We start from the raw sequence: 13142 nt of genomic DNA, 5'->3' as shown, positions 1-13142 counted from the left end.
GTTGAGCACATTCTTTGGATCAAAACTAATATTACCCTTTCAAATAACATTCTCTGCCCTTTTTGACATGTAGAAAATGTAACGTAAGCTTAATCTAGTGAATTTATAGAGAAATTTAACTTTAATAAGGTTTCAGGATGACATTTGAAGCCCAAATACATGCAATGTTTGCTATCAAAGACTCAAGAGGCTATTTGTCTAAACCAGGGTATCTTTTTGGAAATGACAGCTCTGAAAGGGATCCAACAGAGGCGAACAAGGGATTTTCATTAAATGCAGGTGTTTTGTGAGGGTCTGTTGAGGCCAGTGCCCCATTTTTATGTGTCTTTGCCTGCAGCAGGACACCTGCAAGCTGGACAGGAGGAGATGGACCTGGTGTTTTTGGAAGACGTGGTGGGGTGGTGAAGAAACGTTTTCACCCACTCAACAATGAGGTGTGTGTGATGAAGAGCAGTTTAAGTGACCAGCCAATAATTTCAGCGTGTGCTGGAGGAGTCTCTTGTTCCTCCACAGACAGTCAGTGACTGAACGAGCTAGTGCTGACATTTTGAGATTTTTCTGTTTATGCGTAAAAACTCTAAAAATGTAAAGATGTCAGAATTATTACATTTGGTTTCCTTGTCTTTTCCAATGTTTGTTCTTTAGATTTTTTTTATACTGTTCACTGTAATTAGTTTTACTCGCAGAGGGATATTTTTTAAAAGTCCAATGAGAAAAGTTCCGAGGTTCAGAAAAGTCTAGAACATGGCCAGAAGCTGCTTTTGTATACTGGTGCTGTGAAGTTGAACAGCCTTATCAAGCTCACATAGCAAGAGGGACTCGTAGAGGTCAGGTCGGGGCTAATTTATGGATTAAAGTGAAAGATTATTAATGAAATTTTACTGAGCCACTGGTTAGTTTTTGATGTATTTACGTGTTTTGATGTGGGTATTTGTGTAGTCTTTTGTATTTTTAGATTCTATTGTTTAATCTTATGTTACAGATTTTTTCATTGGGGTCTAGAAGGTGCATTTAAAACCTCGGCTTTTTTTAGACTAGTTTTGGTTAAGGGTAATACCCGTAACCGGAATGTGGGCTTCTTGAACCAGGTCAAAGAGCTAAACAAAGACAATCAAGGTGTGGATTGGTAGCAGAAAATCCATTTGATCATCAAGCTTAAAGTGCATATGTGGGTAGGACAGTTTGTGTTCTTTATGGTTTTCTGTGAATACTGTTTGCTGACATGTGAACAGGGAAGATGATAAATGCTTTAATTTGTGTTTTTTAGTTAATTTTGCTTCTAGTGCTTTTCCGTTAAAATTAAATTGCCTCTGGGACTAAAGGGATTAAAGTCCTAATTTATCACCATGGGTTACTCAACTGTTTAAGGGACAGTCTGTCGGCACAAGGCTGTTGGACAAATCGTTCAAATTTTAGTGTTAGTGGAAACTGAAAAATATTGTGGACTTTTTTTTTTTTTTTTTAAATCAAGACTAACCTATCACTTCCATGTCCAGAACACTGGTATGATCCTTTAGGTGCATGTGGGTAATGAATGAAGACAGGAACTGCAAAAAGTGGTTACAGTTCTTAAATCTTTAATGTAAACAGCAGTTTTGAGGGGCTTTGAAAAATCCTAAAGAAAAACATCTGAAGGTATTAAATAGGAAGGGGAAAATATATAAATCATACTAGATATAACAACCATGATCTGTTTTTAAATTAAAAAAATACACAAACTTTCAATTTTGTGGCCATAAAGTCCTGAACACACAAAAAAAAGACAACTTCCTTTGACCAAATACTAACATCCTCTCTGTAACATCAACTACTTGGCAGTTTCACAATTTTAAAATCACTAAATTATTACCATCTTACAAATGATAAACAAAAAAAAAAAAAAAAGCTCAAATATTGCTTAGGAATGTTGTGTACAGCAGTCATTACAACGAGAGAGATTCAAATGAGGGAGAGACGAGTGTGTGTTTGTATGTGTGTTTCACAATGGGGGTGCTTTCACGGTTGTTCTTGGCAAAGCCACTGTGTAGGTGTATACAATATGCAATAAGCAGCGGTGGGATAATAACATTAACATTAGAATATTCAAAAGAGAGGCTTTTTACTGTAGTACAGTGCCTGGATTTTGAGGATCGACTTATTCTAACAGTCTTCAGTATAAGTATAGCAGGACAGAGCTGATTTAAGAGACTGTTTTTAAGAAGTATTCACCTTAAAATGTACTTCAACCTTCTGTTCAGCCCCTTGGAAAACATTTAGCTGCCACAAATACTGTAAGTGTGAATGTGACAGGAAATACTGCTGGGAGGTTGACAACAAAACACAAAACCCCCGTCCCTCCCTGCTCCTGAACTACGCAACCACCATCCCTCCCCACACAAAAGCCCTGAGGAAAAATAATGAAATAAACATTAAAAAAAGGACAACAAGGAAGCTGAATCAAATAGAATTTCTAAGTATTTGTCTACAACGATCTTCAAGCAAGATGACAGCTGGCGCCGCAGCCAAGAAGAAGAAGTGAATGTTTAGAAACATCAGACACGGGAAGAGAGTGAAGATGAGGACGCAGGACGACCAACGACAGGCCAAACAAATACTTCCTGGTTTCTCATCTCCATGGCAACCTGCTGACTCTGCATCGACCCCGAGTCCCTCTAGTGCGCCGAGCCTATTAATATGCACCATTTTCTGTCTTATAGAGGTCTAGCGAGAAGCAAGAGGAAAATAGTTCAATAAATCCTTTTTCTTTCAATCACAGTTCATTTTTTTTATATTATATGGTTTTATTAATTTTTGTTCCAGTTTATAAGAAAAGGGGATTGGTCCAGTGAGTACAGTAGGTGCTGGGTGGGTCTGGGTTCGGTCTCATACGGTCGGTTGTCTAGTTACAGTCATAAACAAAGTCATAGTTGCTAGGTTCTTTGGGAATCGGGGGCGGAGCCTCAGGAATCTGGATGTTCTCTAGATCCAAGAGGCGGAGCTTCATCTCCATGGAGAGCAGGGTGTCCATGTCAGATTTGGTGTAATCGCTTGTCATCTCCTTACCAAGGAGGGCGTTTAGACCGTCTGTCCACACGCAGTACTGCAGAGACATGGACAAAGGTAAATCCAAAATTAAAACAAATCCGTACCGGCAGACAGAAACTGAAATCATAAACACAAAACTAACAACTTGTCAAATTCTACAAATTATAATGAAGCATGATATGTCGCCAAACTCAAAGGAAGCTGCTGACAGCGTACAGACCCGACCTGCTTTAGAGACATGCAGGCATATAAGAAGCTGATAACCAAGGGAGAAAAGTTTGTGTACACTGTGACTCAGGGGAAATAGAGCAGGGACACCTTCTCTTCTCTTGTCCTAATTACAAAGTTCTATGTTTAAAAATATATCTAAAGAAGCTTCTGGATACAAACACAAAGAAAAAGGATGAGTATTATCCTTAGAGGAACTCTTGCAGCTTTAAGCCTTTGTGTGAGGTGTGTAATAATGACGCCATAATCAATGGAACACGAGAAGGCTCCCTTTCCTTTTGCCAGGTTGTCAAGGATTATAGCTATTAGTTATTACTGTTATAAACAGAGCTGTTTTTTAAAAGTCTCAGGTCCTCGAGAGCCACTCCAAATCAAGTCCATTCCAAGTTGCGAGTAGGGTTGAGCGAAATTACAGTATATACCATCACATGATACAAATTTGTCTGCCAGGATCCCTTAAATATCTCTGAGTGTAATAAACCACTGAGGGCAAAGTGTTAAATCGATCAATAAGCCAAACTATTTTATGGCAGTACTGGAATTTTCATCAATGTAATGACATACCTTCATTTGTCAGGTATTAAGCTAAAGGGGTAAGCTAAATATTTTATCCATAGGAATAATAAATATTAAATCCAACAGTTTCTTACTTATTTTCCAGAAAAAATTACTCTGACGTGATAGAGTTAATATTATATATATATTCTACAATGTAATTGCAAGTCTTTTAGGTTTCTGAATGTTAATTGTTAAAATGACACAGCTTTTTAATTTTTCCTTTTAAACCTGTATTAACTGTGTATTTTTTACATACAGTAAATGAGACCAAGTGCTCATTATTAGGTGTTCAAGGTGTGCCTATACAAGGCCTCCTTTTTGCTGTCATTTTCTTACTGTTATAGGAGTTCACCAGCTTAAAACTTGAGACTTGATGTTTTGGTGTTTTTGCTTGTACTGTAAGTCTTAAGTATGTGTAATTATTTGACCACTAACTCACTTTTCCAAGTGATTTCCTATTTGGATTGAATCAGACATACGCATGTGGGTGACGCCATATATGCGACGGCTGTTTCACACTATTCTGCAGAACGACAAGTGGCAGCAGTAACGCATAAAAAAAAAGCATAGCCACACACCGTAAAGGCAGTAAATAAGAAGACTGCGAGCAAGTTAGGTGGATGTTTACAATGCAGGATTCATTACGTTAAAAAAACAGACTTTATAAATATTTTATGAGGAAGGAAATGAATTCACCACATTTGTTAGACCTCAAGGATACACACAATGCCTTTTGGTGAAAAACACTGAATGTAAACATAACAGGGCACCTTTAATTCTCAAAGTAACTAAATCCAGGTCAAGCTGCAAGTCTTCAGTTTTTTTGACTTAAGTTCGACAAGAGTTCAAGTCTCAAGTATACAGCTCTGGTTGCAGTTTTTATGCAGTTAGCTTTATCTAATCCGAATTTATTACTATTTTTTGCTCACATTTATTACGTGATAATATGTTCACATGTACATTGTGCCAATTAAGTTTAATGACTTGAACTGCCAGAACAAGGTTCAAGAAAAGGACAATACACACACATTGAGTCCACTGTACATGTTGCAAATGAAACACTAAAATACCCTGTGGTGATCATCTCCAGTACATATCTGACTTCTACATTTGCATATAGACCATACTTGTATACTAAAGAAACATGTTTCTCTTCGTGCATTCACACTTGTTCATTCTGTGTGACAATGTCAACAACCGCAGGGCGAGACAGTGTTGGCTTACCTCATGTTTGTCAGGAGCAATAAAGTTTAAATACTCGTCGGACTCATAGAGGACAGAGAAGGCCAGCTCTAACACCTCCTGGATAAGGGAAAGAGTGAAAGGGACAGAGGGAGGAGTGAGAAAGAGAAAATCGTGCAAAGACAGAGCACGAGATGCAGATAGGGACAGTGGTGGAGGTGGGATGGAGAGGTAAAAGAAAAAAAGGGGGAAAAAAAGAGGGACGAATAACAGGTGAGATTTACACCACAATTGTGCCATACTAATGCCATCTACCTCTCCTCATGCCTTATAACCGTCTATTACATCAGCTGCACGTCAGCTCATCAGGTATCAGCAAGAGAGACGGAATGTAATGCAATTTGATCTAATTTCGGGTATATTCCCTCAAAAACCACTATGGTCTACTGTGGGAAATAAATGGAATGCAGTGTGAGGCCAGAAGAGGAACATTGAGATCCAGACCTGTATACGTGAAAGTAATTCATTCTGCATGAAATTAGCATCTGATTTACTAAGGCAGCAGGTAATTACACAATCTGGGACTACAATGTAGGCCTGTTTAGTGAGTCAGATCTTAAAAGATGCAGTTCAGTGGTGGGATTTGTTTCAGATCAGGAGGCTCAGAAAAGAAAACATGTAGTCATGTTGAATAAAAATATTTATTACTGAAGTAATGGGAGTTCATTACTGTTACTACTCTCTATTCCTCAGTATATACTCTTTATTCCCTGAAGATTTTTTAAAAAACAAATGTTGTGAGAGTCTTTAAAATCTCAAATTAAGTTATAGAGAAGGTAAAACCTTTAAGACACAAAATAAAAGGTGGTATAAACAAGAGTAAGTGGACTCTAGTGCCATGCTAGCGGCTCTGTGAGGCCGTACTTTGCTACACTGGTTCTGTGAGCTAAATGCTAACGCTGACGTTAGTTAGTTTAGTGTGTTAGGAGGCTGAGGAAATGTGATCGATTTTGCAGTATTGTAACAAAGTACTGGGCAACTCCAGTTCATCCTGGGGTACTATAAATGTACAAAATTTCGTTGACAATCCATGTAATATTTGTTGAGTTATTTCAGTCAGGAAAAAGGTGGTAGACAGAACGACTGACTAACCCTGCCACCCCTTGAGCTGCTAGCCTGGTTTATGGCACTGATACAGCTGACGGCTCCATAGATGCACAAGCTAACTGCAACCAAATGCACTTTTGTCAATCAAATAAGTATAATCCCCACAGTGCATTAACGGCGTCATTAGCAGTTCAAGTGTATGACCACAAAGACACAACTCTGCTCTTTATTCGGTGTAATAAAAAGGATATTGTGTGCCCCACTTCTTGTGGTGCTCTGTCTGCACCAGAGGATTTTCCACGCAAGTATGAGCCATTGAAAATTGAATGAACAGCCGTAAATACAGCAGAACAATCGATGCAATCATCCACACTTATCATATGCCCACCAGTCATTTGTGTGATCCTCCTTTTAAAATGCACATAAAGCAGAAAGGTTTGCTTCAGTAATGAGATGCAAAGTATAGCGCAGACGACAGACAAACTGCTCTTCCATGTCGGTGCAGCTGTTTTCTAAATGACACGCATGTCTTGCGGCACAGAAATGGTCTGAAACGACGTAAATATGGCCCTGAGTAAACATGGGAGATATACTATTTATGGATTATTTACAAAGAAATATCATGATGAAAGTGGTCAAAGAACTACTTGTGATGAATACATTTGGAAGAGAATAGGGGACAATCTGAAAACACTTCTTACCACCTCACCCTCCTACCTCTGTCACAGTGTCCCACAAATGGTCCACATGACAGCAGCTCTGCTCTAATGCCTGCAGAGGTGACTTTGGTAGGCCTTGTAACAGTGAGTAATGAAATGTGCTTGCGTTCTCATCCACAAGGCTGGGACAGGCCTGCTAGACGGCCCACAGACCCCCCTCGGGTCATTCTCCTCGACCTGTGTCTATCGACAAGGTAATAAAAAAGACAAATCGGGGAGGATGTGCTCCTTTGTCTTCAAGGCTATTTATCCAAGATCCAATATATCCGAGTCCCTTGGGTGGGGGGGGGTTCGGGCGAAGGTTTGCAGAGGCAAAGTGCAGGAGAGGAGGGGCTGATGTGTACACAGACGCAGACAAGATGGTTCTTTCATCCTGGTTGCGGTACAGAGGGCATGCTGGTGTGTTACTCTCAAATTTAAACAACAAAGAAAAGATGTCAGGATGTTTTTGATGGCGTCTGTGTGAATTCTGTCTGCAGCTAACGGACTATTCTGTGATTTATTTCTACACAGCGCCGCTGATGGATACGTGTCTTTGTGCCAAGCATTAAGACAAAAATTTCCCAAAGCAAAATTATGTAACTGACATCACATTATGCAACTCTCACGCACACAGAAACATATTCCCGCGCCTGGATACACACCCACCCACCCACACATACAATATGCACATGTGGACAAGTGTGTGCACACAAACAAAGGTACACACACACACACACACACACACACACACACACACACACACACACACACACACACACACACACACACCTTATTTTGCTTCAGGGCTCCCTTCTCCTTCATATGAGGGCAGTCTTTGCCAGTGATAACAGCTTTGATATCAGCCACAGGCACTGCAGAGAAGACAGACGTGAGTTCACAACAACAACAACAACAACATCATCATCATCATCATCATCATCATCATCATCATCATCATCATCATCTCTGTGATAACTGTATCATCCCAGATGGGTGGCTGGTCTATTCAAGTTATTTAAACTTAAAATCCTCCCCAGGTCTGTCACTGTGCAAGAATGTCACTGTGCATATGTAAAACTGATGTTATCACTGACTCTTGGTTTCAATGGCGGTTGCGTGTCACTGCCCATACTGTGTTTTGGGGCAATATATGCCTTCAAAAGGGGCAGAGAAAGTAGACTTGGAGGAAATAAACACTCAACATATTCTAATAAATATTATGATCTGCACGCCATAGAAAGTGCACAAAAAATACATACTACATCACGACAGTGGGTAAAGACTATCAATAATTTTACTTGACACTCACGTTTGTCCTGTAGAGAGTCGTGGGGCACCTCACCCTGAGGGCTCTCTTCCAGATCTCCATAGTGCAGGACTTTATGGTTGGGAGACAGACGGCAATACCAAAACTTATCTGGAAAAAAGATTAGGAGAAAGAAGAACAAATGAGAGAAGGAGAAGATTTTAGAGGAGTTATGAAATAACTTGCTGGTATAAGACATCATATGGGATGCATGAGTCATCAACAAGAGAGAAAATTAGCATGCCAAAAAATTCTGTGAAAAAAAAAAGAAAAAAAAGAAAAGAAAACAGCGTGGAGGAAAATCCACAGATGGGCTGCAATGCTGTGCATGAGGGAGGGGTCTTGATGGGCAACAAAACAGACAGTTGGCCTTCATCATTTCAACAGTCATTCAACAACAATATAAACACAACGGTCAAGATCAAGAAAGGACATCTATGGCTTTCTCTGGCAAAGACTAAACCTTAACTGTGACTTGATTTTTTTTTCTTTTAAACAGAGAAACAAAATTCAAACATTTTGCAGGTCCTCAGCAGAGGCACAAGGCCCAAAATGTCTACTCTGCCCACAGGAAGCACCGTCTATGGCTGAGATAATTTAATAAAAAAGTGGAGTCTTTGGTGTTACAACAGTTTTCATTTAAATAATAAAGGTTGTTTACAATGAAGTCAAACAACTAAATTGTTTTAACATAATAGTTTCGTATGTGTTTCTGTGATGCCTTGCTCTCAAATCATGCATTCATTTTTTTTTTTTTTTTTTTTTTTTTTTTTTACATGCTCATTGGTCAAAGCAAGTGAAACTTGCTTTATGAACCAGTCGATGGCATGCTGATATCATGAGTAATCCTCCAGCAGTGGGGGCCTGTATCTACCAGCTGTGTCTCTAAAGCGCTGGTCACTGCCTCCACCACCAGCACACCTGCAGCTAGCCTGGTGTTCTTTGGGAGATTCCCTGCCAAGGTGGGCTCCGAGCTGAGCTGGCAGTGAGCAGGCACAGACTGGGGATCTGGCTGGCGAGTGCATGGGTGGCACAGTCCAAATCCTAATTGCTGAAAACAGACAGTTGGCTGTGCCAGCCCAGTGCAGAGTGGCACCAGTCCATGGGGAGCAGATCGGGATGTGTGTGTGGGTTGTGAGGGGAGGGGCACGCTATCAACTGTTCGTCTTAACTGATTGCGTGACTGATTTGCGTGCGCTTGTGTATCTGTATACAAGCACATATGTTCTTCCTCTGCCTAGAAGACACCGTTCCAAATATTGGATTTAATTTAATTCTTGTATCAATTTAAACCATAATTGTATTGTCCTAATGTGATTCAAACTCCTGAATGACAAGATTCAACAGAATCAGGCTAAATTTACAGGTTTACTTTTGCTTTAGTGAAGCATTTACATAAAGCCTACTTCCCCGAACCCCAAGTGGTATTACCTGCCAGTGCCCTGCACTCAAAAAAACTGTACTGTACATGTAGTACTCTTTCCTCCAAATTTCAAAACACCAACAACCTGAGCTTTTAGAAAGAAGCTTCCACTTATAATGGGCAGACTGGCACTTCAGAAGGTAGAGAGAAGACTCATTTGCACTGAAGTCAGCTAAATTAATATTTGATATTGATATTTTACTTGCATCCCTGCAGGCTGGGGGACTTTGAAATAGTTGTACAAGATGCTGATGGAAGAGTGGGAGAAGGAAAGAGGGAGGGAGGAGGGGGGTACACATTTTATTTAAAAAAGATGAAAAAAGGGGTATATGAAGACACATAACAGTAAAGTAAGTTTAAAGACTGTGAAAGTTTGCCTGGGGAATGTAAAAAAGACAAGGCAAAAAAATAGACTAATAAACCAAGCTTTAGCTTATGTATGCAATACCCTCGTCTTGATTCATGTGAGCACCAAGTGAAAATGAAACTTGCAGTAGGCCTCCCTTTGTTCATGTTCACCTTGCCTAAGGTCTGCAAGACAAAGTGCTCTTCACAGGGATATACTGTAAGTACCAGCATGAGAACAATGGCTCAGAGAGGAGAGGAAGGCAAGGAAGGACATGCACGGGTGGAGGGAGGAGAGATCAGAGTGAGGGGAATAGATGAAGGGACAGGCATATGAAGGTGGCACACCATCACATATGCAGAAGGAGAAAGAAAAAAAGCAAACCAAAAAAAAAAGAGGTGAGGAATGACAAATAGGGAAGGAGTTTGCATGAGTAATTTGGAGAAACAGCATGTCCTTGACTTAAGTGTCCTCCAAGGCAAAGACAGCTACAGCTAGCTTGCAGGAGGGCAGACAGTTCCCCTACAGTCAGACAACTGTTGCAGCTGATTAAAGCCAGTATAACCCTACAGGCTACTGTACTAAATTAAATCCAGTCAGGCTCATGAACTGCTTTATATACTGCGTGTGGGTCTACTGTTCTTGAATGGCTAATAGTTTTCTTTCTGTGTTTAGTATGCATGTGGCTGCGTGCAAATATGCGCATGTGTCCTCAGTTCCTTTGACAAGCTTTCTAGGATCTCTTAAGTAATAACCATTATATGGTGACATGAACCCGTTCACAGCACGTTGCTGCGCAAAAGCCAGACAAGCATAAATCAGCCGACCACAAGCAGCGAAAATGATCTGATACTCAGTCTGGGTGATGCTTTCCATGTGAACATCTGCCCTGCAACATCTTTTCACATCCAAACCTTTTCGCCCTCACTCCTATGTTTCTTTTGAGTTTTTCTGCTTCTGTAATCCAGCTTTGACAACATCTGGATGACAGCTGCAAAGACGAATCACGATCAGGCTTTAGAACTGCCAGAATACATTGATGTAAGAAGGAAAAACCACCCGGCTTTACTCAATTTGATCTGACTTATTGAAAAGTACAGTTCCTATAGGGCAGCTGATGATAATAATGCAATAACAGCAAACAAACCAACAACCTGAGCTTGTCACTGGGTTTTTTATTTCATGTATTTGTATATGTAGACAGAGAGAAAAGTGACAGAGGAGGTGAAGGAAAGTGCAAGAGAGAGGATAGAGAAAAGAAGGGATCAGGTCTCAAGCAGATTAAATCCTATTTTACTGAAGTGCAGTGTATTATACAAGCTAAATGCTACCACTGCTACTCCTCTCTATCCCCCTTTCACTCCCCCTCTCTCGCTTTCTCTCTCGCGGCAGCGAGTGTGAAACATGATGTTAGGCTGAATGATTCAAATGCGCTCCTATCTGAGCCGGCTGCTGGGTTTTTCCTTTGTATCCCTCTTCCTTTATTCTCTATCTATCACTACGAAGGAGTACATCAGTACTTACACTAAATTAAGTCAAAGGGATGCACTGTACATGTGCTCGTGAAACTCGACATAGCTTTGCACTGTAGACAGAACAGACATCGTTAATGAACTTAAATGCGAGTATGTAAAATATCCTCTGAAAGTCGCATCCTTTGTCATCCATCATGGCACAAATTGTCTGACTTGTGATATGTCTCTTTGAAAGATACACTGCTTTATCGTCTTCAGCAGACCCTCCATGCTGTAGAGCCCCCGGGGTAACCGCAGTCTGCTATTTTGTCATTCATTTCTTTTCTCAAAGATTTCTCTGGAATTTATCTTGACCAGTGCAAAGTATAAATGTGTATTTATGCTTCTCTTGGCTTTATGTCTTTGTATTTCTTTGAAAGCCCTATATCTGTGTATGCAGGGGCAAAAGGAAGGAAGACAGTGTATTTGTGCGTCTCCAGACAGACAGACTTATGTATTTATGTATTTGCTCGAATAACAGAGGCAGCGTGTCTCTATATGTCTCTGCCGCGAAGGCTGAGAGAGCCAGAAAACTTGTGTGAGCAATCATGACAGCAGAACCACAGCAGTCCCACAGCTTCAAAGATCTCCTGTGATAAAATATCTCCTGTGGGGTTTTGATATGGCAAAGGGAATAAGGTGATGAGTGGGGGTGTAGAGGGGAGGGATAAGGAACAAACAGACAGAGGGAGATGGGGAAGGAAATAGGCAAGAGTCTGCGTGGACAAGGCAGACGGAAATTCGAATTTCAATGCCTTTGTGGTTGTGATCTGTGGGTGAAGGCGGTGTCACGTCAGGTTCGTATGCTTGTGCGAACGTGTGTGTGCGCGTGTGAGTACTGAGAGTCTCACCTTGCCTCCTGCGACTACTGATTTTCCTGAAGCAGGTTCCCTCACACAACCTGTTGAGCCTCTGCTGTTTGATCAGCTCCATGATCTCTGGCTGGATCTTCTCCCTCAGCTCCCTGCAGATTATTATATGCATATTATTGGTTTAAGAGAATTATCTAAATTCTGTAAACCATACCCGTCCAGTGTGGCAAGCAAGCAACAGCGAGCTACAAGATGCTTTAAGACCTGGAAGTGAATTCTATTACATTTACCCTGTTTTCTGGCAGTGTGCAATATTCATCTGACTGACAAAATCCCCTGGATTGGATCTTGGATCCAAGGGATTTTGTCAGTCAGGAGGGTTCAGGAGGGAACAGAGAATAAGAAACACACAGATATACTTCCAGACATGTATGCGCATGTACAGTGCACACACTCACACATAAATATGTCGCATAGCGTCCCAAAAGGCTGATCAGTGTAAATCTGTGCTGGGCCAGCTCCTGCTTAGATCACTGTCAATTATTCATGCATCTACACGTATGTGTGTCTGTGTTGCATATGAATGCGAAGCACACAACACTAGTCAGCATGAATTATGTATATTATCTGCGCGAGCAGCGCTGCTCCCCATCTTTTCTTGCCATTATACTTGAGTCTTTTCTCTTCCAAATCACCTTTCATTCTTTGTCTTTTCTAGAAATATAAAGTATTTGTCGGGATTTCAGGTTTTCAAGGCATGTAAAAAAAAATGGCATTTCTAACAAGAGATAAACTTTTTGCAGCATTTCCTCTCGCTGATGTTCATGATCGCTTTTTTGTCGTGCTTTCTTTTTTCCTTCTCTCTGTCAGGCTCATCCACACTTGTCTCCCTTCATCTGTCTCCCTGCTCGCCCTCCCTGTCTATCTGTTTGCGTCGTTGG

At 40.7% G+C, this 13142-nt stretch overlaps 1 protein-coding gene across 2 annotated transcripts in view; it reads right to left on the bottom strand.

Moving 5' to 3' along the window:
- Positions 1–1577: 1577 nt before the first annotated feature.
- The window catches only part of elmo1 (engulfment and cell motility 1 (ced-12 homolog, C. elegans)), a 107947-nt gene continuing 96382 nt past the window's right edge, over positions 1578–13142 (bottom strand). For both annotated transcript variants that reach the window (XM_040121525.1, XM_040121526.1), the window contains exons 18-22: positions 12241–12353; positions 8110–8217; positions 7590–7672; positions 5035–5112; positions 1578–3079 (exon numbers count right to left, since the gene is read on the bottom strand). In XM_040121525.1, the coding sequence (XP_039977459.1) occupies positions 2879–3079; positions 5035–5112; positions 7590–7672; positions 8110–8217; positions 12241–12353 (583 nt within the window). In that variant the 3' untranslated portion in view covers positions 1578–2878. The remainder of the gene's footprint in view (positions 3080–5034; positions 5113–7589; positions 7673–8109; positions 8218–12240; positions 12354–13142) is intronic.

This window comes from Xiphias gladius, chromosome 24, assembly GCF_016859285.1.
Source record: "Xiphias gladius isolate SHS-SW01 ecotype Sanya breed wild chromosome 24, ASM1685928v1, whole genome shotgun sequence".
Lineage (NCBI taxonomy): Eukaryota > Metazoa > Chordata > Actinopteri > Istiophoriformes > Xiphiidae > Xiphias > Xiphias gladius.
This window is presented reverse-complemented; position numbering and strand designations above follow the sequence as displayed.